This window comes from Sardina pilchardus, chromosome 3 (assembly GCF_963854185.1).
Source record: "Sardina pilchardus chromosome 3, fSarPil1.1, whole genome shotgun sequence".
NCBI classification, from domain to species: Eukaryota; Metazoa; Chordata; class Actinopteri; order Clupeiformes; family Clupeidae; genus Sardina; species Sardina pilchardus.
In genome coordinates, this window is record NC_084996.1 from 25797802 (window position 1) to 25820301 (window position 22500).

Below are 22500 nucleotides of genomic sequence, written 5' to 3' on the forward strand. Positions count from 1 at the left end.
CACACACACACACACACACACACACACACACACAGTCCACTCCAAATGATCAGTGAGAGGCTGAAACTCGTTTTGATGGTGTGGAGCTGCAGTGTGTCTCCTGATGAGGAGGGAGAGGAGGAGGTGTTTTAGGAAGGAGGAGAGAAGGGAGAGGAGGAGGTGTTTTAGGATGGAAAAGAGGAGGGAGAGGAGGAGGTGTTTTAGGATGGAGAAGAGGAGGGAGAGGAGGAGGTGTTTTAGGAAGGAGGAGAGAAGATGTTTTAGGATGGAGGAGAGGGCAGAGAGTACAGTAGAAAGCAGGAAGCAGCATATGAGAGCCCACCAATGAGTGCGCGCGCGTGTGTGTGTGTGTGTGTGTGTGTGTGTGTGTGTGTGTGTGTGTGTGTGTGTGTGTGTGCGTGCGTGCGCAGTGGTGGACGAAGTACATTGATTATGTACTTAAGTGAAAGTATAGATACCTTGTGTCAAATATTACTTGAGTAAAAGTGAAAGTACCCACTTTGAATTTTCACTTAAGTAGAAGTATAAAAGTATTTGCCTTCACATATACTTAAGTATTAAAAGTAAAAGTACTTCAATGAATTATGGTTCTAATGGCTTAATTATAATTATAATTTATCATTTTCACATCAAAGCTCCTGCTAAATCAGCTTATATAAGGCGAAATACTAATGCCTATCCTCAAATAGTTTCTTACATTTCTCTATTTGCTTAGAAGCTATCTACAGTGGGGAGAACATGTATTTGATACCATGCAAGTTGCCTAAAAAGAGACATATAAAATCATCATTTGACAATAAGATCTTAATGCCTTAATTCAAAAAATGAGTAAAAATCAAACAAACAGATTGCCATGGTGCTTTTTCCAGTAGGCCTATTAGCCTTTTGAAGCTCATTGAGCTCAAAGCAAATCAAACAGGCTAATAGGCCTATACTGGAAAAAGCACCATGCCAATCTCTAGCTGTGGTGAAGGGTATGATGATGTGGGGCTATTGTAATTCCAACGGCCAAGGGAACTTTATCAGGATGCATATATCCTGGATCCATGAAATAGCTGTCCTTTAAAAATAAAAATCTACCTGCCCCAAATTCCCATATAGGGTTACATAGGGGGTCAACTACTTCCTTCCCCCTATATTTAGGAAGAACATTTATTTATTTACGATACATTCTTCAATCACAAAGAGAATTGGTGTGTCCCCCCCCCCATTATGATAATAATGACAACGTAATTTTGTTGTAGAAAATACATTTGTTAAGAACTATGATGCTGTTTGATTAATTTATAAATGGTACACTGTCACTTTAAGACTCTTGCCGGCTCCACTCAGTGGCTGCCCTTTATAAAGCGGAGATATCAGTTATCAATGCACTCTCTCCCTTTCATGCACCCTCACACGTTCCCAATTACGTTATGAGTAACGTTATGAGTAACAAACACAAAAATTAGATTTGCTGCAATAGAGATTTCAAAGAGTAGGCTATCATCTCTATGTAACATTGATATTGACATTGTAAATGTAAACGTTCTCTAAGAAGAGTGTTAGTTTGCAGTAATGTTAACCACAACGTCGTTGCTGAAAAATAAATAAATCAATCAAAAATAGCGAAAAGCCAATGATAGCCTAAGTGCGTGGCGGGCCAGATCTAAACGAATGCATGCTCGGCGGGCCGCACTGTGCGTGCGGCCCGCCGAGCGTGCCGGACGCAGTTTGGACACGTGATTCGCTTTGCCAAAATGGAACGAGAGGGTTTTCATAAACGTAACGGAGTAAAAGTACGAATTTTCACTTCAAAATGTAGTAAAGTCAAAGTACAAAGTCTCACCAAATATAAATACTTAAGTAAAGTACAGATGCATCAATATGCTACTTAAGTACTGTAACGAATTACATGTACTTCGTTACTGTCCACCACTGTGCGTGCGTGCATGGGTGCGTGCGTGCGTGTGTGTGTGTGTGTGTGTGTGTGTGTGTGTGAGGAGAGGAACAAAAGGAGAGAGGGTCGGAGTGGTGGAGGAGAGGAAGGAGGAGAGGTGAGGAGCCGGGTGGCCTGCTATGAGAAACCCAAGGTCTTCACTTCATCATCATCATGCTGCTGTCACACACACACACACACACACACAAACACACACACACACACACACACACACACACACACACACACACACACACACACACTAAGGGCCTGGGCCCATCTGCTCCTGATAAAGCTCAACAAAGGCCTAATTTAAATAAATGTGCTCTCCTTCCTCCCTCTGCTTTAAAACACTTGGCTCATCAGACCAACAGATATAGAGGAGACAGCGGAAGAGGGAGGTGTGTGTGTGTGTGTGTGTGTGTGTGTGTGTGTGTGTGTGTGTGTGTGTGTGAGTGATCCTTCTGTGTCTGTCAGTGTCTGAGTGTGTGTTTGTGTGTGTGTGTGTGTGTGTGTGTGAGTGTGTGTGTGTTGACAAAGTGTGCAGACCAAAGCCAAATGACACCCGTAGGTGCTGGCTGTACAGCATGAAAAATAAAGTTTCTCTCTTTCCTCTCTCTCTCTGTCTCTGTCTCTGTCTCTGTCTCTGTCTCTGTCTCTGTCTCTGTCTCTGTCTCTGTCTCTCTCTCTCTCTCTCTCTCTCTCTCTCTCTCTCTTTGTCTTTTGTGTGGAGGTGATTGTGAGTGTGACTCGGATGCTTTTCACATTAAGCCAGACGTTAGCATCTCTCCCAGCGTTAGCGCCTCTGCACACAAAAGCACCTGGGCCCTTTGTGAGGATACGGCTGCTTTTGTGTGATCCATTAGCGCACTATCTCCAGCCAAACACCCCTGGACTAATGCACAGGAAAAACAGAAGGAGGTGCTGACCCCGGGAGTGAAAAACAGAGGGAGGAGGAGGAGGAGAGGAGGGGAGGAGGGGAGGAGGAGTGTGGAGGTGAATGTTAACCAGTTTCACTTTCCAGCAGCCAGCTGTGGAGCAGAGGACATCAGCAGAGACAATACAGCCGCCAGACAATAGCTCAGTGGTGGAAAGGGGACAGCAGTGTGTGAGCAAGTGTGTGAGCAAGTGTGTGTGTGTGTGTGTGTATGTGTGTGTGTGTGTGTGTGTGCACGCGTACGTGTGGGCATGCATGTGATTATGCATGCATGTGTGTGTGTATGGATATGTGTGTATGTGTGTTTGTGTGTGTGTGTGGGTGTGTGTGTGTGTGGGTGAGAGTGTGTGTGTATGTGTGTGTGCATGTATGTGTGTGTGTATATGCATGTGTGTGCGTGTGTGTGTGTGTGTGTGTGTTTGTGTGTGTGTGTGTGTGTGTGTGTGTGTGTGTGCTTGTGAGTGTGTGTGTGTGTGTGTGTGTGTGTGTGTGTGTGTGTGTGTGTGTGTGTGTGTGTGTGTGTGTGTGTGTGTGTGTGTGTATGCATGTGTGCGTTTGTGTGTGTGTGATGCTAATTTCATACTGCTGTGGTTTAGCTTTGAGAGTTGTGAAGATAAATAAATACAGGCTCAGTGAAGGGACTCAGTATTCACATTCAGGCTCTTGCTCTGCCTTCATCATTACAGACGCCTGATGAAACCTTTCCACTAACTTTCCCACCTTAAGACAGCGCCATACTTCATCTCATTTTCTCATTAAGCACATTGTTGAAAATCACTTTTATTTTTTTTACTGTCTGTCTGTGACATTTGAAGTTGTTTACAGAAATGGAAAATTTCACACTCATTAACTTGATGCATTCAAAAGTTTCTCCCTGAGAACTTTGATTACAAAGTGAAATATAAAATAAGTACAAACGATGACACTCTTAATGAAAGCTATTATTAAAGTGTGACGTAATGGCAGCCATAATGTCATTGACAATGTACAATAATCTAGGATTACGATCACTAGTTTTGGATCTCATTGTTTACAGTGCAGAATAACGCAGGAATAATATCACTGCAGGCACTCTCCCATTCACTCATCACACACTCACACACACACACACGCACACACACTCACACACTAATAGCGGAGGCTGCCATGCAAGGCACCAGCCTGCACATTGGGAACACGTTGAGGTTCAGTGTCCTGCTCAAGGACTATTGGACAGGGTCAGGACCATCACTGGAATGAAGACCATCACTGGACTTAGGAAAAGCAGCAGCTCTGTGGAGGGCGATCTGGACAGGGCGAACCAGCTAAACCAGTTCTACAACAGGTTTGATTGCCCTGCTCCAGTGGACAATGGTCGTCCATCATCACCATCACCAGCACCATCAGCTGCTTCAGTGGACAATGGTCGTCCACCATCACCATCACCATCAACATCACCAGCACCATCAACTACGGACACTGCTCTTGCTGGCTTAACTGCCCAACTCACACCTCCCCCCTCACCCCCAGTGCAGCACGTCCCCTCCTCCCCTACCCCCCGGAGTGACCAAGACCTTGGTAACTCCTCACCCCCTCCCCTCCCCTCCCCCCTCATCATAACGGCAGAGCAAGTTAGAGGACAGCTGAAGAAACTCCATCCCAGGAAAGCAGCCGGACCTGACGGACTGTGTCCAAGACTGCTCAAGGCCTGTGCTGCTGAACTGGGAGAGCCACTGGAGCATATCTTCAACCAAAGTCTACGTCTCGGGAAAGTCCCAACACTGTGGAAGACATCATGTCTTATCCCCGTCCCCAAGAAACCACATCCACGTGAGCTGAATGACTTCAGGCCAGTTGCTCTCACATCACACCTGATGAAGACCCTGGAGAGACTGGTTCTGGGGATACTTAGGCCACAGGTGCGCCATGCACTAGATCCGTTACAGTTTGCATACCAGGAGAAAGTGGGCGTCAACGATGCAATCTCCTACCTCCTACACAGGACACACTCTCACCTGGACAAGGGGAAAAGTGCTGTGAGAATCATGTTCTTTGACTTCTCTAGTGCTTTTAACACCATCCAACCCCCCAGATTGAGTGACAAGCTCCTGCAGATGGGTGTGGATGCTCATCTAGTATCCTGGATTGCAGACTACCTGACAGAGCGGCCACAGTTTGTCAGACTGAAGGACTGCCTCTCCAACACTGTAATCAGCAGCACAGGTGCTCCACAGGGAACGGTGCTCTCTCCAGTCCTGTTCACCCTTTACACGTCTGACTTCTGCTACAACACGGAGTCATGTCACATGCAGAAGTTTTCAGACGATACTGCAATTGTGGGATGTATCAGGGATGGGCAGGAGGAGGAATACAGGAGCCTGGTGGAGGACTTTGTGCAATGGTGCAGACTCAACCACCTACAACTCAACACGACCAAGACCAAGGAGATGGTGGTAGATTTCAGGAGGTCTAAGCCTGCTCTGCTGCCAGTCACCATTGAGGAGGTCAATGTGGAGGTGGTGAACACATACAAGTACCTGGGCGTACATCTGGACGATAAACTGGACTGGTCAGTCAACACTGAAGCAATATACAAGAAAGGGCAGAGCAGGCTGTACTTCCTGAGGAGGCTGCGCTCCTTCAATGTCTGCAGCAAGCTCCTCTGGATGTTTTACCAGTCTGTTGTTGCCAGCGTCCTCTTCTATGCTGTGGCATGCTGGGGAGGAAGCACTAGGAAGAGGGATGCTGGGCGACTAGACAGGCTGGTAAGGAAGGCTGGCTCTGTTGTGGGAGCTGATCTGGAGTGCATCACTTCAGTATCAGACAAAAGGACCCTGAACAAGCTACACAGCATCCTGGACAATGACTGTCATCCACTCTACAGCACTATCATACAGCAGAAGAGCTTGATCAGCTGGAGACTACGCTCCATGACATGCACAACAGACAGACTGAGAAAGTCATTTGTACCCAGGGCCATACAACTGTACAATGCTTCACTGAAGGGAAAAGGAGAGTTGGACTTCTATGCATAGTATATCTGCACCTCCACCCTCTTATACACTTACATGGCATGGCTTACATGTCTACCCTCATGTCTAACTCTTATATTATTACTATGTTAAGTTTATTTTAATTGTCCATATATTTATATTAGTACTGTTATTATTATTACTATGCTTACATTTTGTACTGTACATACTTATTACTGGTCACTAGAATTTAATCTTGCACTGTTGCACTGTTGGACTTATTTGCACTACCAACTTGACACACACCTCAGACTGGATCACAGTACCAATCCTCAGTACATTCATGCATACCTTATCTATAGTATTCTACTGCTCCTTTAGTCATGTTGATTGTTGATTTGCTTTTTAATTTTCCTGTTTACATTGTTTACATTGTACTGTATGTTGTGTGTGGTGTCTTAAGCTGCTGGGACCTTGAATTTCCCCTTGGGGATCAATAAAGTATCTATCTATCTATCTATCTATCTATCTATCTAGGAGGAGTAGCAAAATCAACTGGACCACACACACACACACACACACACACACACACACACACATGGACTGTGTCTGGCCCAGATCTGTCTCAGAGACTGGTGCATTCTGGGATGTGGAGTTTGGACAATAATTTGGTGCTATTTAACGCTACTTTCCCCATTCCACCTCAGATCTATTCATAGTTTCTATTTGAGCTGAGCTGAAGTCTCAGTGTACTTCACCTGCTCTCTATACCTGCTCTTCTCTCCCGTACTGTGTTCTCTCCCGTGCTGTGTTCAGACGGTTTGCCCTAAAGATGATGAGCAGACGTCAGTGTGTGTCCTCGTGTCACCTTGCTGCAGATCTGGGCACTGTGCCATCGGCAGCGGCTCCTGAGTTTAGTGGATCACACAGCGCACACACACACACAGTCTCTTTGATTTACAAGTCATGCTTCAAGCGCTCACCAACAGCAACAGCATGTTCTCTAGTTGGTGCTCTAGAAGTGATCCTGCTACGCTCTACATTTGAGATAGCCACGAGCACTTCTCCATCACGTCCACACAACAGCATCACGCTCTACATTTCAGATGGTCTAGGCTCCTGTGTGTACTACATACTGATCTTATTGAGTAGTACTCATAGCAATGACACATGAACTAACAAGTATACAGGTCATACATCAAACTTAATATCCATACTGCAACAACACTAGTATGGGCCTCAATATCCATTCTGCAACAACACTAGTATGGGCCTCTGCCCAGCTCTACATCATACTCAATATCCATACTGCAACAACACTAGTATGGGCCTCTGCCCAGCTATACATCATACTCAATATCCATACTGCAACATCACTAGTATGGGCCTCAATATTCATACTGCAACAACAATAGTATGGGCCTTTCCCTAGCTCTACATCATACTCAATATCCATACTGCAACAACACTAGTATGGGCCTTTGCCTGGCTCTATATCATACTCAATATCCATACTGCAACAACACTAGTATGGGCCTATGCCCAGCTATACTCTACATCATACTCAATATCCATACTGCAACAACACTAGTATGGGCCTCTGTCCAGCAACAGCAAAAGCTGAACAAATAGTGATCAAAAATACATATATCACATAAAAAAGCATCATTGTGTGTGTGTGTGTGTGTGTGAGTGTGTGTGTGTGTGTGTGTGTGTGTGTGTGTGTGTGTGTGTGTGTGTGTGTGTGTGTAAAGCATCTCCTGGTAAGCACTGTGTCTCCTGCTATACAGCAACAATGTAAAATACACATATTTACTTATATTTATATACAGTATGTAAATATTACACTTGGAGTGCTGCTATTTTAAGTACTGTGGGGGGAAAAAAACACTACAAGCGATCAGCAGCATAACAATTAACAACAAAGACCCAAGACTGCATGTCAATAAGCACAGCTTTTCATATTATTGAGACAGCCTGTTAATAAGCACAGCTTTTCACATTATTGAGAGCACCATTTTTCTAGTGTACGCACTCACACTGGTGTTCAAGTGTAAATCCGCGGCTCTAAGAAGCCAAACAGCCCTAAATTCCAGCATTTTGCATGAATGCTAATTGGACTTGCTAATGAGCGGACGGGCTAATTAGCGCAAGCCTGGAATTAGAGGCTAAATGACATGAGTGAAATCGTTCAGCTCCGCGTAGGTTTAGCATACTGAAGTGGCTGGATTTTCGCTGAAGCTCTCAGAACAGTTTAAATCGTCAGGGAGTTGTTGCAAAGCCTCGTTTTTCTGAGAAGTGTTAAGTCTATTTGACTGTGACCTTTTCACAGAAAACAAAATAAACGTAGCGTGTGGTGCGTACTCCAAACTCTCAACAACACAGTTAGTGGTTCAATGATGCCTCATTCACACCACCCTGACGCCTGCTGGCCTGCGTCGTCGCACAGAGATGACATCACGGTCGCACAGAGATGACATCGCGCGGCGACTCGCTCACTCACCGTAGTCGCTGTCGTAGAAGATGATGAACTTCTGCCAGCGCAGCTCGGTGACGAGCGTGAGCATGACGTCGTTGAGGCGCACGGGCGGCCGCGCGGCCAGCGTGTAGCGCTCTCCGTCGGGCGACGGGTTGAAGGGGCAGGCGGTGCGCGGCGAGCCCTCGTCCTCGCGCTGCACGTACAGGTGCGGGATGTGCATGGCGTCCGTCAGGGACTGCAGCGCGCTCGCCGACGCACAACCCGTGGACGTCACCAGCGCCAGAATCCCCTGGGTCATCAACTCACACGCTGCAGAGGGAGAGAGAGAGAGAGAGAGAGAGAGAGAGAGAGAGAGAGGGAGAGAGAGAGGGAGAGAGAGAGAGAGCGAGAGAGAGAGAGAGAGAGAGAGAGAGAGAGAGAGAGAGAGAGAGAGAGAGAGAGAGAGAAACATGAGTTTCCAAAGCTCCACGTCAGTCCAAGTGTTTATTCTAAATAGACGGAGAGGCACGTGGAGAGGGAAGGCAGAAGAGAGGGAGGAGCACAGAGAGGCCAGGTGAAGGTGAAGCGTGCTGGTACACTGCTGTTGAAATCACACTTTAATACTCTCACTCAGCCTCATTACTACAGCGCACTACTATAAATACTACCACACAATCATGTGGCACACACTGGAGATGGACCACAGGGGTGGGGGGGGGGGTGGAGGAAGAGAGGAGGAAGACATGGGGGAGAGATGGAGGGAGAAATGGGGGGATAGAGATAGGGGGTAGTGGAGTAAGAGATTGAGAGATGGGGAGACAGAAACATGGAGGGAATGACAGTGAGGGAGAGATTGAGAAAAAGAGCTGGAGGGAAAAAGAGATAGAGTAGAAAAAGAGATAGAGTAGAAAAGAGAGATAGAAGAAAAAGAGGGAAAAGGGAAAAGGGAGGAGGGGGGGGTCTGCTGACAGAGCAAAGGCATTAGTTGAGGTCAACGGCTAGTCATTCACACCGAGCTGGCCACATAACAGCACTGACACCACTATCACACACACACACACACACACACACACACACACACACACACACACACACACACACCCCTATCACCCTGCCACCAAACAGCCCGGGGCCACAACGCCTCTCATTCACTCGGGTGACACCATGTCGTCTATCCTCAACCTTCTAGTTACACAGACACACACACACAGACACACACACACACACACACACACACTCACAGACACATGGACAGAGTGAAGCACACACACACACATATGCCACTGGAGAGAAATTCTGTTTGACAAAGAGGTGGACAGCCGTGGCGAGGGCGGGATGACCCGGGGGTGTTTGGAGAAAATCTGCAATGAGCCAACGACTTCAGAGGCCCAGTTAACGTGCTGCTGCTGACACATAGAGCACACACACACACACACACACACACACACACACACACACACACACACACACACACACAAACACACACACACATACACACACACACACATGACACGGGTGAGGAGGAGGAGGAGGAGGAGAGGAAGAAGAAGAAGAGAACATGGAGGAAGTAGAAGCAGAAGAAGAAGAAGAAGAAGAAAAAGAAGAGGAAGCAGAAGAAGAAGAAGAAGAAGAAGAAGAAGAAGAAATCAAGGATGAGGAGGAGGAGGGTTATGATGTCCAACATCTATGCCTGTGCTGAAACAACTGGACATATTGCATTGTCTGGTCAGCTCGTAGGAACAGCCATGTTTATGGGTCTATACAGCACTGGATGGACATACTGTACACCATCCACATCCACATGAACATGACCATGACGACGACAACACTAACACCAGCTGTGTGGAGAAACACCAGCTGAGGGCAGATGAATACAGGGTAACTGGGGCAATAATAAAGATGTGTAGAGATCATCATGGCGGCGCAGTAAAGGCAGAGAAAATTAAATCACAGTGGCTCCACGTCCCTAATTTCCCTGCGAGATAAGCCTGCGATTAGAAAGCACTCTTAACCTGCCGTCAGTGGAAATGTCGTAGGCGTGCACCTTCATACAGCCTGTCAGCGCAAATCCCACCTTAATCCTCCTGGCCCACACATCACATAATGTGGCACAAGTGTCGACACACACACACACTCACATACACACGCACGCACACACACACATGTACAGCCTTACACATTTACATACAAGTATTCTATTACTGTAGCATGCACTAAAATGCTGGTATTCCATTGAGTGAGCATTCACACTCTCCTAAATGTGCATCTTATTGCTGATTGGCTGGAACAGTTTGTTATGTTTGTATGGTCCAGGCTGGACCAAGTTATCTGTGTTGCCGTTGATGGAGCCTGTGCTGCCCAAAGACCCCACAGTTGTGTTCAGCGCAGTCAGGGTACATAACAGGCAGCTAGTGGATTGTGAGGTGATGTGTGCAGTATGTGACAAAACATGTGCTAGCTTAGAAACCGCAAAACATTGCCTAGAGCATCTTCAACTAAGCTTTTGAGTTATGGTTTGGGTATTTATTTTTTTGTGATTATGCTTTTTTATTTTCCTGGTTTGTGTATTCATGGTATTTGTTTATTTTTCATTACTGTTTATTTTTCATTACTACTGTTATTGCTATCATTACTATACTTAATGTTGTCCTTCCAACTTTTATTGTGTATTTTAACTGTTGTCTTGTTATATTTACAGTTGACAAAAGCATGTGGTAAATTCCATGGAGACGAACATAAACATAAACATTATGCTTCACAACGCCTCTGCTCCATTCTGTGAGCACATCTTGAGAGAGCCCAAGCGCTGCACTGATGCATTATTAACGCCGCTCTGTGTCAAGGCTAGCTGGGCTAAGCTGTAATCAGAGCTCTGGCGCTCTCTCTGGAGAGAGTGGCACTGCCCAGGGTGAGAAGGGCAGTGTGTGCCCACTGTGTGCCCAGGGTGCTCTGTGCCAGTGGGCCTCTGCAGCGGAGCGAATTCTGGACGTGGGCAGTGGGCAGCATGAGTCCCCTGGGTGACGAACAACGGCCCGTGTTTTTACACAAACGCGCTAACGAGCGAGCAATTAAAGTAGAGGCTCCTCACTCAATCGGCTGAGATGTATGGGATTGATCTGTGTCCTGCTGGGAACAACACACACACACACACACACACACACACACATACACAGACACACACACACACACATACACAAACACACACACACACACACACACACACACGTGTGTACTAAAGCACAAACAATCAAATTCCCTTGGACACACATCAGATGAGCACAATGACTTGGGCTCTCTTCTCTCCGACATGAGGAGAGGAAATTGGATTGACTTTGTTTGCCGGATATCTGCAGACCTCACAAGGGGCGAGATACAAAGTGGCCCTGTTCGCCCTAAGAGGATTGGTGTACTTTAGAGAAGAAAAGACACACACACACAAACACACACACACACACACACACATACACACACACACACACACACACACACAAAGGGAGCGCAGCGTGGTGAAGCGTAGCAGGATGAGGGGGAGGCGAGGCGAGTCCAGTGGAGACCAGAGTGGGCCTACTGGGCTTTGGGACAGAAGGCCAATTGAGCTTTAATTTGTGCTGCCTTTCATTAGCAGCCCATTGAGGTGCGGGGGGGAATCAGCTGTGCTTGGGAGCGCAGGCCCAGGGCACGGCACTAGAGGAGGCCCACACACAGGCCAAGGACACTGGAGAGGACACATGCAGGCCAAGGACACTAGGGAGGACACACACGCAGGCCAAGGACACTGGGCAGGACACACACTCAGGCCAAGGACACTGGGCAGGACACACACGCAGGCCAAGGACACTGGGCAGGACACACACGCAGGCCAAGGACACTAGGGAGGACACACACGCACGGAGGAACTAAAGTTGGCCCAGCTTTGGACCGGCCTCCCAACACATCTTCAGCCCAAATCTTAGATTTATGAAGTGAGATTGGACTCTTCGCAGGTCTCAACTCTATTAGATTCTTGTATCTTTATGCTCGATTAATTGTAGTCATATAGCCATCAAATACATCCCAAAACTGCCACAAGCAACTCTCTGGTCTGAAACGGCTGGCTGCGATAACTTTTAAGCAAAACAAAGTTACACTTGAAACTTTTCCTTAAAATGTGAAGCATTATCTTGAACCACTGAAGCGTTCTAATGAAGAAAAGAGTGAGATTATGAGGGGGCGAAACATGGCCCTCTAGACACCAGCCATTTGGCTTTAGCATTTCAGCAGCACGTATCAGAGGCCGCTCAGACATGAAGGATTGTGATAAGAGAAAAGAGTGATTAAAGGAAATGCCACGCCACTAAACATAAGCTAATTATATTTAGTCGAATGAATAAGAAATGTGTTTAATTGAAGTCAAAGTGTGAGTGAGTGAGTGAATGTAGGAGAATACAAACACACATTTCATCAATTTCCCTCTTGCCAAACAAGAGTTGTGCAAACTGTCTATGCATTTATCTCTCTCTCCCTCCCCCCCTCTCTCCTACATTCTCTCTGTCTCTCTCTCTCTCTCTCTCTCTGTCTCTCTCTCTGTCTCTCTCTCTGTCTGTCTCTCTCTCTCTCTCTCTCTCTCTCTCTCTCTCTTTCTCTTTCTCTTTCTCTATCTCTCTGTATTTCTGTTCAATGTGACTGAAACAATTATTCAAAGGCACAGCAACTGAAGCAGAGAGTAGAAAATAAGATTGACATTTCACTGACTCCGACAGCTTTTTTATTTTTGTCTCTGTGCTTACACAAACAAACAAACGGTCCTGAAATACATCTCTTCCCCATGCAGCACGTCTGGCCTGCCACTGCTATGCACACACACACACACACACACACACACACACACACACACACACACACACACACACACACACACACACACACACACACACACACACACACACACACACACACACACACACACACACACACACACACACACACACACACACACACACACACACACACACACACACACACACACACACACACACACACACTGCTATGCATCTCACTTAGCCAGCGCAGCGCCTGATGAATGACCACAGTGGCCATGGAGCCCAACGCTTCTGACACACACCACCACTTTCAAAGCATGTGGGAGATGAAGGAGTGGATGGTGTGTGTGTGTGTGTGTGTGTGTGTGTGTGTGACGGCTGGAGGCAAATACAGAGCAGAAACCTTTAAGACAGGAGAGAGCGGTGGTCAAAGCAAGAGTTGGGAAATGGCAAAGTCACGGCAGGTTTGAGGGGCAGATATTGAAATGTCACACTGTGTCCCTGGTGCTCGGCTAGCAGGGAGGAAATAACAGGCACGACGTGAGTGAGACCAGACAGCAAATGCTGTGCGGCCGAAGAGAGAGAAAAGTAGCCGTTAGAGGGAAGAAAAGAAAACGACAGGAATCCACCACAAAGGGAAACCATTTAAATGGCAATTCGGCCTCTGGAGAGAAGCCATGATGGTCAAATGCTTACGGCGCTCGATGTAAACGCAAAGCTTCTGTAGAATACCTCGGCTGCACAAAGAGAGAGGGTCATCCTCTGAACAAAAGGTCGGAGCGTTTGAAAGGACGGCAGCCAGTTGGCAGGTCCAGAACATCTGAAGACTTCGCAGGCCTTATTTGGAGGGCCAACATTTTTCAATACATTCTTTTTCACAGTTCAGAAATACTTTTTTATCGTTCAATGTTCTGGCCTTCACTACACTTCAAGTTGAAATGTCATGGTTTGGAATGAGAAACATACTGGAGGGCTGTGTGTGTGAGTGTGTGAGGGTGCGTGTGATGAGTGATGTGTATGTGTCTGCATGTGTGTGTGTGTGTGTGTGTGTGTGTGTGTGTGTGTGTGTGTGTGAGAGAGAGATTGTGTAAGTGTGTGTGTGTGTGTGTGATGTGTTATTTGTTTATGATGGGTGTGTGTGTGTGTGTGTATGTGTGTGTGCAGAGACAGAGGAGAGGAGAGATGAAGAGAGGAGAGGAGAAGAGAGGAGAAGAGAGGAGAAGAGAGGAGAGGAGAGGAGAGGAGAGGAGAGGAGAGGACAGGAGAGGAGAAGAGAGGAGAGGAGAGGAGAGGAGAGGAGAGGAGAGGAGAGAAGTCTTTCTGCCATGGCAGCCCAGCCCAGCCCAGGCCAGCCTAGCCCAGGCAGCAGGCAGGTAGCAGGCTCCATCCATCAAAGCTCCAGACGGCTCAGGGACAACACCATTTTTCATTTGCTAAAACAGGAGCCTGGCTATGGGCACACGCTTGACATTCCAGCTGGAAAGAAGGAAAAGAGAGAGAGAAGGCGAGAGAAGGCGAGAGAGAGAGAGAGAGAGAGATAGAGGGATAGAGAGAGAGAAAGATATATAGAGAGGAAAGGCTTCACACTCTCTGGGGTCTCCCCCTTTTTCTGGGGCAGCAGCGTCATGCTCTTCCCCTCTCTTCCTCTTTTTCTCTCTTCATTTCCCCCCTAAATCCCTCTATATCTCTTCTCTCCCTCACTCCCTGCCTCTCTCTTCTCTTCCTCTCTCCCTCACTCCCTTTCTCTCTCTCTCTCTCTCTCTCTCTCTCTCTCTCTCTCTCTCTCCCCTCTCTCTCTCTCTCTCCTCTCTCTCTTTTTATCTCTCTCTCTCTCATATGTTTGTAGGCTAAGCTCTCAGTCATCTGTTCCATGTAGTGTGTGTAAGCCAATGCCTTTGCAATACAGACTCCGACTTCAGCCAGCTATTTCTATCAGTCCACAGCATCAATCACAGAGTCGTGGATTGCAATCAGGCATTATACTATCAACACTCAACACTTATCACCAACCACGCAGGTGTTACGAGGGATGCACATAATCCCTTAGGCGATGGCAATTGTTATAGACTGCTATCTTTCCCTGAGTCCATGCTAGCACTCCGATGTAATGGAAAACACTTTCTCTTCGTCATGATTCAAATAGTGCTTCAGGTGTGGCTGACGTCTCTCTCTGTCTCTCTCAATTCAATTCAAATTGAACTTATTTCTACTATATTCTCTCTCTCTCACATACACACACACACATACACACACAGTGCTGTTTTTGTCTTAAGTATATCCACCACAACACACACAACACAACACAACATTCAGTCAGCTTCTACTCTTAGTAAATCATCTTTTGCATTCGACCATCACTGACAAGCCACATTCAAACTGATCCATACTCCTGATCCATAAACCTTACCATCAAATTCAATTGTGTAAAAACACAATGATAATACAAGACACAATCAAACTGATCCACATGCCAGATTCATACCATTGCATTACATTGTGTAAAACTGGGGGCTTGTTAAAGAAGACTGTAGTGTGGTGCTGAACACTACTCTTGCACGCTACACAGCCTTGTCACCCTCTCCTCTCCCCTCCCCTCCCTCTCCTCTCCCTCTCCTCTCCTCTCCCTCTCTGCTGTTCACTTCTCCTGTGCTCTCCCTCTCCTCTCCTCTCCCTCTCTGCTGTTCCCTTCTCCTGTGCTCTCCCTCTCCCCTCCTCTCCCCTCCCTCCCTCCTGTTCCCTTCTCCTCTCCTCTCCTCTCCCTCTCTGCTGTTCTCTTCTCCTGTGCTATCCCTCTCCTCTCCTCTCCTCTCCCTCTCTGCTGTTCCCTTCTCCTGTGCTATCCCTCTCCCCTCCTCTCCCTCTCTCCTGTTCCCTTCTCCTGTGCTATCCCTCTCCTCTCCCTCTCTGCTCCTGTTCACTTCTCCTGTGCTATCCCTCCCCCCTCCCTCTATATGCTGTTCCCTTCTCCTGTACTATCTGGCTTGTTAAGGAGGCCCATTGTCTATGCAGGAGTGGTGGGGCTCGCTGATGAGCGAATCATTAAGCAAATTCAGCTTCTGTCAACACCGTTCCATTCCTCTCCTCCAGTGTTGTGCTCTGTTCATTCCACCACTCCATTCTTCTCCTCCACTGATCTGTTCATTCCACCACTCCATTCTTCTCATTCACTGAATGTAAATCACTCCATCCTGTCATGGTGCTTCCTAATCAGGCCCATTCATATGCCCCTCTGGCCGGAGAGCAGGTAGCCTGGAGACCAGACACTCGTCTTCGCTCTCCTTCGTTCTTCTTCGCAGACAGCCTGGCCTAGATCCACTGGCAAACGTTTATTTCCTGGTTTGTGGACGCTTGTCTGAGTTTTGAATTCATTGGAGTTCAATCACTAAGGTTTGGTATATGTATGATTGTATGATTGATAAACACAGGGGACACGGTTTGGCTTTACAATAATATGGAATGTGAATCAGCCAGTCATAATCAAGGAGCAGATCAATACTACCACACCCACACACACAAACACACACACACACACACCCGGCCAGTAGCCACAGCAGGCCTAGCCACACACACACACACACACACCCGGCCTGTAGCGACAGCAGGCCTAGCTGAAATATTACCACACAAACACACACACACACACACACACACACACACATCCTGTAGCCACAGCATGCCTAGCCGTAATACCACAACACAAACACACACACACACACCCGGCCACAGCAGGCCTAGCTGTAATATTACCACACACACACACACACACACACACACACACACACACACACACACACACACACACACACACACACACACACACACACACACACACACACAGCCTAGCCGCAATACCATCAGCATCCCTCCACGGCAGGCTAAACCACAGAGGGCTTTATTAAAGATGACTTCCCTTGTGCAGGGGAGGCACACATGAGCTCCTGCACAAGCTGGGGTCCAGCAGGAAGCTCTATTACCCCCCTGGATTTACCTCTGAGGTGCCACCACGGGGCTTTACCCCACAGGAGAGCTGGCCGCTGGGCTGCGGTCAGCTGTGTGTATTGGATCATAAGCCCCCTCTCTCGTCCCCTGACCCGTAAGCACCCTAGCGCCAGGCTCCATCTCTGACCCGTAAGACCCCCACACCGGTCATTCCCCGCTGCTCCTGACGGACTAAACCCCCATGACTCTCAACGCAGGGCAGGAGGACACTGATGCATGCTGGGAAACCACTCCACGTGACAGGGGAACGAGAGAGAGAGAGAGAGAGAGAGAGAGAGAGAGAGAGAGAGAGAGAGAGAGAGAGAGAGAGAGAGATATGGGGGAGAGATAGGGAGGAGGATGAGGGTAAGCCCTGTGGATCATTTTCTCTCTCCGTCCGTCAGTGTGTCTCTGAGGATGACAGCAGTGGCTTCACCTCATCTCTACTGGACACTCCACACTCAGAGGAAAGGTCAGAGGTCAAGCAGGAGCCCTGCAGAGCGTGGAGATCTCTAGGGAGGGAGAGGAGAAAAGAGGAGGGGAGAGAGGAGAGGAGAGGAGGGGAGAGGAGAGGAGAGGAGAGGAGAGAAGTGAGGAGAGGAGGGGAAAGAGGAGAGGAGAGGGGAGGAGAGGAGGGGAGAGGAGAGGAGAGAAGTGAGGAGAGGAGAGGAGAGGAGAGAGGAGAGGAGAGGAGAGGAGAGGAGTGAGGAGAGGAGGGGAAAGAGGAGAGGAGAGGGGAGGAGAGGAGGGGAGAGGAGAGGAGTGAGGAGAGGAGAGGAGAGAGGAGAGGAGAGGAGAGGAGAGGAGTGAGGAGAGGAGAGGAGAGGAGAGAGGAGAAGAGAGGAGAGGAGTGAGGAGAGGAGAGGAGAGGAGAGGAGAGGAGAGGAGAGGCGCAGCTAGCTGTGCGAGTTGTGGTAGAGTATTATTACAGAACAAAAAGCCATCGAACGTGATTCAGCCAATCATAGTCAAAGAAGGACTGGAACTATTGGTTTTGGGGTATCATTCTAATGGTTTTGGGGTATCATTCTAATGGTTTTGGGGTATCATTCTAATGGTTTTGGGGTATCATTCTAATGGTTTTGGGGTATCATTCTAATGGTGATGGGACAGCTGGAGTAGAGGCAGGACTTCTCTTCACTGCTTGTTGTAAGTCTATGACTATCCAAGTGATAATAAAGACATTTGAACTTGAACTTGAACTGTGGAGAGTCTGAAGTGAGAGCGTACAGTATGTGGTGAAAGCACCCCCCCACCCCACACACACACACACACACACACACACACACCGTGCTTGTCTCCTGAAGGTCACCCCTGCTGGAGCGTGAGCGCCCAAGTGTGACATTTCACTCAAATCACTTTCCTGTTCCTCCAGCGAGAGCTCTTCCTCCAGATCCAAATGAGCCAATAAAACCCACTACCAGCTCAGTTCAGCTAGATCTGCTGTTTTGGTGCACACACACACACACACACACACACACACACACACACACACACACACACACACACACACACACACACACACACACACACACACACAAACACACACACACACACACACACACACACACACACACACACAAACACACTCACGCTCAACAACTGACAAGTGGCAGTTACATCTCCTTCACGGAACACTGATGTCGAAATCTGATGTGCTTGATTGTTGTCATCTTGGAGAGTGAACGGTCATTTAAACACCAAAATGTCCTTATTTTTCCACCCATTGTGTGACACACACAGACACACACACACACACACACACACACACACACACACACACACACACGACACACACACAGGCTAATTGCCCGTCTTCAAAGAAATCTGCGTCCTTCCCTTGCAAAGTCTTTGGAAATGGACATGGGAGAGTGTGACACCTGCGTGTGCAGATCAAAGCAGGACAAGGATATAATGCCCTGTGTGTGTGTGTGTGTGGGTATGTCTGTGTGTGTGTGTGTGTGTTGTGTGTGTGTGTGTGTGTGTTTGCATGAAGGGAACGGGCCTAAGGCACAAAGGTTGGACAGCTGTGCTGCACAAAGCTGTGAGATACAGACACACACAAGAACACACTCTCTCACACACACACACACACACACACACACACGGAGCCACAGGCGTTGGCCTAGCTGAGTGTGAATGCAGACGAGCAGAGAGAGGATCAGAGGCTGCAGACAGAACAGTGAGGGACACAAGTCTTTGTGCTGCTGCCTCTCATCCTCAAATCAGCCACTAATTACAATATTAATTACACTGGTAGTACAGAGGAGAGAGAGAGAGAGAGACAGAGAGAGAGAGAGAGAGAGAGAGAGAGAGAGAGAGAGAGAGAGGGGGGGGGGGGGGGATAGAAAGAGAGAGAGGGCGAGACTCCAGCCCCCTGCTTTCTTCTAGATGTTTCTCCTTTGCCATCTTCATCTTAATGATGTCTGGGCCTGGTCGCTCATCACACAGATCCCTGTGCCTGATTGGATTGGGGGAAGCGCCAGAGCGGCCTCTCTTTGGCTCCCAACCGTGCGCCAGCTTTGATATGACAGCTATCTCAATCAGACATGATCTAGGCCAGGGCTATTCAACTTCAGTACCAAGAGGGCCGGATGGAAAAATCACTGGGTTTTCAGGGGCCGCATAAAATAAGACGCCGCAAAATAATTGTATCCAACAGTATTTGATAAAATCAGAGTAAAATTCAGTTCAATTCAATTGAATTTTATACACTGGCATAGAAACTAAGAACATAGCCTATCATCCATATCCATAAAAAAATCTTCTCAGACAGGTGATAGGCTGCGACACAAACTATAGAAGTATTTGAAAACACCCAGGCTAACCATAGTATTTCATACCTGATGTCTGATAGCTGCCATATCATGCATCAGTGGGAAAAATTGCAGTGTTGATTTAACTAGCCTACTTCAAGATAATTAGGCTCATAAGTGTTTCAAACACACACAGCCTACAGCGCCAATCTCTCAAATATACAAGCATTGAATTTAAAGAAAAAGTAATGCCAGCTCTGCCTCTGTTTATCTATTTCACGATTTCTTACCGCCAAAGATTCTAAACTTCGAGCCTGCGCAAATCACAAACAATAACATTCCCACGAGTTGAGTGAAGATGGCTCTGTCTAAAGAAACGTCTAATTGACAACGAGAATCGTTCATTTTACCCTCTGCAACAAGTACAAGACTTTCATGTTTATTGTGCAACGAATCCATCGCTGTAAAGAAGGAATATAAAGTCAAGAGGCAATTCTCTACAAACCACAGCTCCTTCACTAACTTTCCCGAGGGCTCGGAGGAACGGAGACCGGGTATGATTGTAACATTTTTGATTTGCGCACGCTCGAGGTTTAGAATCTTTGGCGGTAAGAAATCGTAATTTAATCAACATTTAATGATAACATTTAAAACTAGTTACACATTTGGAAATGTCCGTTTGTGTAGTGATGTGCTATGAAGAATTAGTCTGGCCAATAGGGGCGGGCCGACAGTGCGCTACTCGCCAATCATATGATCTATGCACACCCGTCAAAGCGAGTTCATTCTCATGACGAGACACGCGGGCCACAGGAAATTTGAAGCGGGCCACATCTGGCCCGCGGGCCGCTAGTTGAATAGGCCTAATCTAGGCTGACACACCCCCTCCACAGATGAACATCCATGAGATGGGCAGGAGATAACACTGTTGATACACACACACACACACACACACACACACACACACACACACACACACACACACACACACACACACACAAGATGAATGTCTCTCTCGCAGGATGTGAGCTTAATCAAACAGCAGCTTTGGTCCTCATTAACATGCTACTCTTACAGCGCTGCTCTTATGTGCATACACACGCTGCTACACAGCTCCTCCTTTGGGGATCGGAGGGAAAGATAAGTCTATAAAATATGCAAAATCCTGTTGTTCCTGTAAGATAAACTATATTAATAACATTTTTTTTTATAAAGAAGATGTGATATTCTGGTTAATTTCCTTATATCAAACGCCTGAAGCAGTTTGCATGTCCTTAATTTACGTTAATATGCCTGTATGGATGAACTGCTGTGCACTGAAAAATGTTCCATTGTTTGATCTTCACTGTTAATTAATGTTATTACAGAATAATTATACATTTCTTATCAACATTTCCTGAGCCCTTGCCAATCCTCATCACCCTCTACACACTTGAAAGAGCAGTGTGGTCTCAGCTGACTAGGAGAGAAGTATGTCAAGGACATATATGCTGCATATGATCAGAAAAGTGATCCATCTCACATCTCACACCGCTGACACGAGAGAGAGTGCAGTATCGAGCGCAAACACACTCTGGCTTCACTAGGCGCTCTTACATCCAGGAGCCACCACAACACAATCGAACAGCACATTCTGCAAGTCTAGTGTTGAGCATTCCAGCAGCACTCTCTTCTGAGAGGATCCATTCACTCCTGAAGTACATACTGTAGGGTTAAGAGCCACACACACGCACACACGCACACACGCACACACATAGGGCTACAGAAGAGCACCAGCCAAAGGTGATATACTGCCACAGAGGTGCCTACAGGTGCCTTAACTACTGTATGCACCATCCCCTGCCATGTTGTAGTAAAAACGACATTTACTAATAGTTTACTAATGCTTAATAAATAATGAAAGGTGTGTGTCGGTAGTTATTGTTTGCAGAGAGAGGCGTGCTCAAACTCCAAGATATCTCCTTGCTTCTTCGGGTGAGAGTTAAAAGTATCCTATTCCAATGTGCAAAAGAACCACACTCACTAGTTCATTCTCTTTTGATTCTTTATTGTAGGTAGGCATGGTGCTACAATAAAGAATAAAAAGATCAAGTGAGTGCGGCTCTTTGGCACATTGGTAGCTATGGTTTCCCATCCCCTGCCATGCTGTAGTAGACAGCCCATTTCTGCAACGCACGTCCATGTCTCAGCAACATATTTTCCAATTTAACAATGAGCCATATGCCACTTAACATCCATGTGAATCAGTCCAATTATCAGCTGACTGTGTGGTCCTGCCATTAAGGACAAAACAACACGAGCAGCCCTGCGGCGTCTATTGCCCTGGGGCGTCTATTGCCTTTTGACATTAAACACAACCCCTCTGCACCGGCCACACTCTGGACATGTTTGTGTCAACAGTACCAGGGAATAAAATAAACAAACAAACAAATGAAGAAATAAACATCCGACAATCATCCAGGGGGTAATTCAGGAGACACCTGTGGGGCTTTTCAACCGCATGGTATCAGCACAACTCAACTGGATTCTACTCGCTTTTTAGCTTCTCCATTAGCAACTGCATGGTATCAACACAACTCAACTGGACTCTACTCGCTTTTTTAGCTTCTCCATTAGCAGAAACTGGCACCTGGTGCTGTTTCAGGTGTCACCTCTACTGAGGTTCCAAGTGAGCTGAACCGGTACCAAAAAGGTGACGTTAAT

At 47.1% G+C, this 22500-nt stretch overlaps 1 protein-coding gene across 1 annotated transcript in view; it reads right to left on the minus strand.

Moving 5' to 3' along the window:
- grid1b (glutamate receptor, ionotropic, delta 1b) overlaps positions 1-22500 on the minus strand; it is a 434612-nt gene that overhangs the window by 193626 nt on the left and 218486 nt on the right. Inside the window, exon 3 of the mRNA XM_062532571.1 lies at positions 8310-8594. Coding sequence (XP_062388555.1) covers positions 8310-8594 — 285 coding nt within the window. The remainder of the gene's footprint in view (positions 1-8309; positions 8595-22500) is intronic.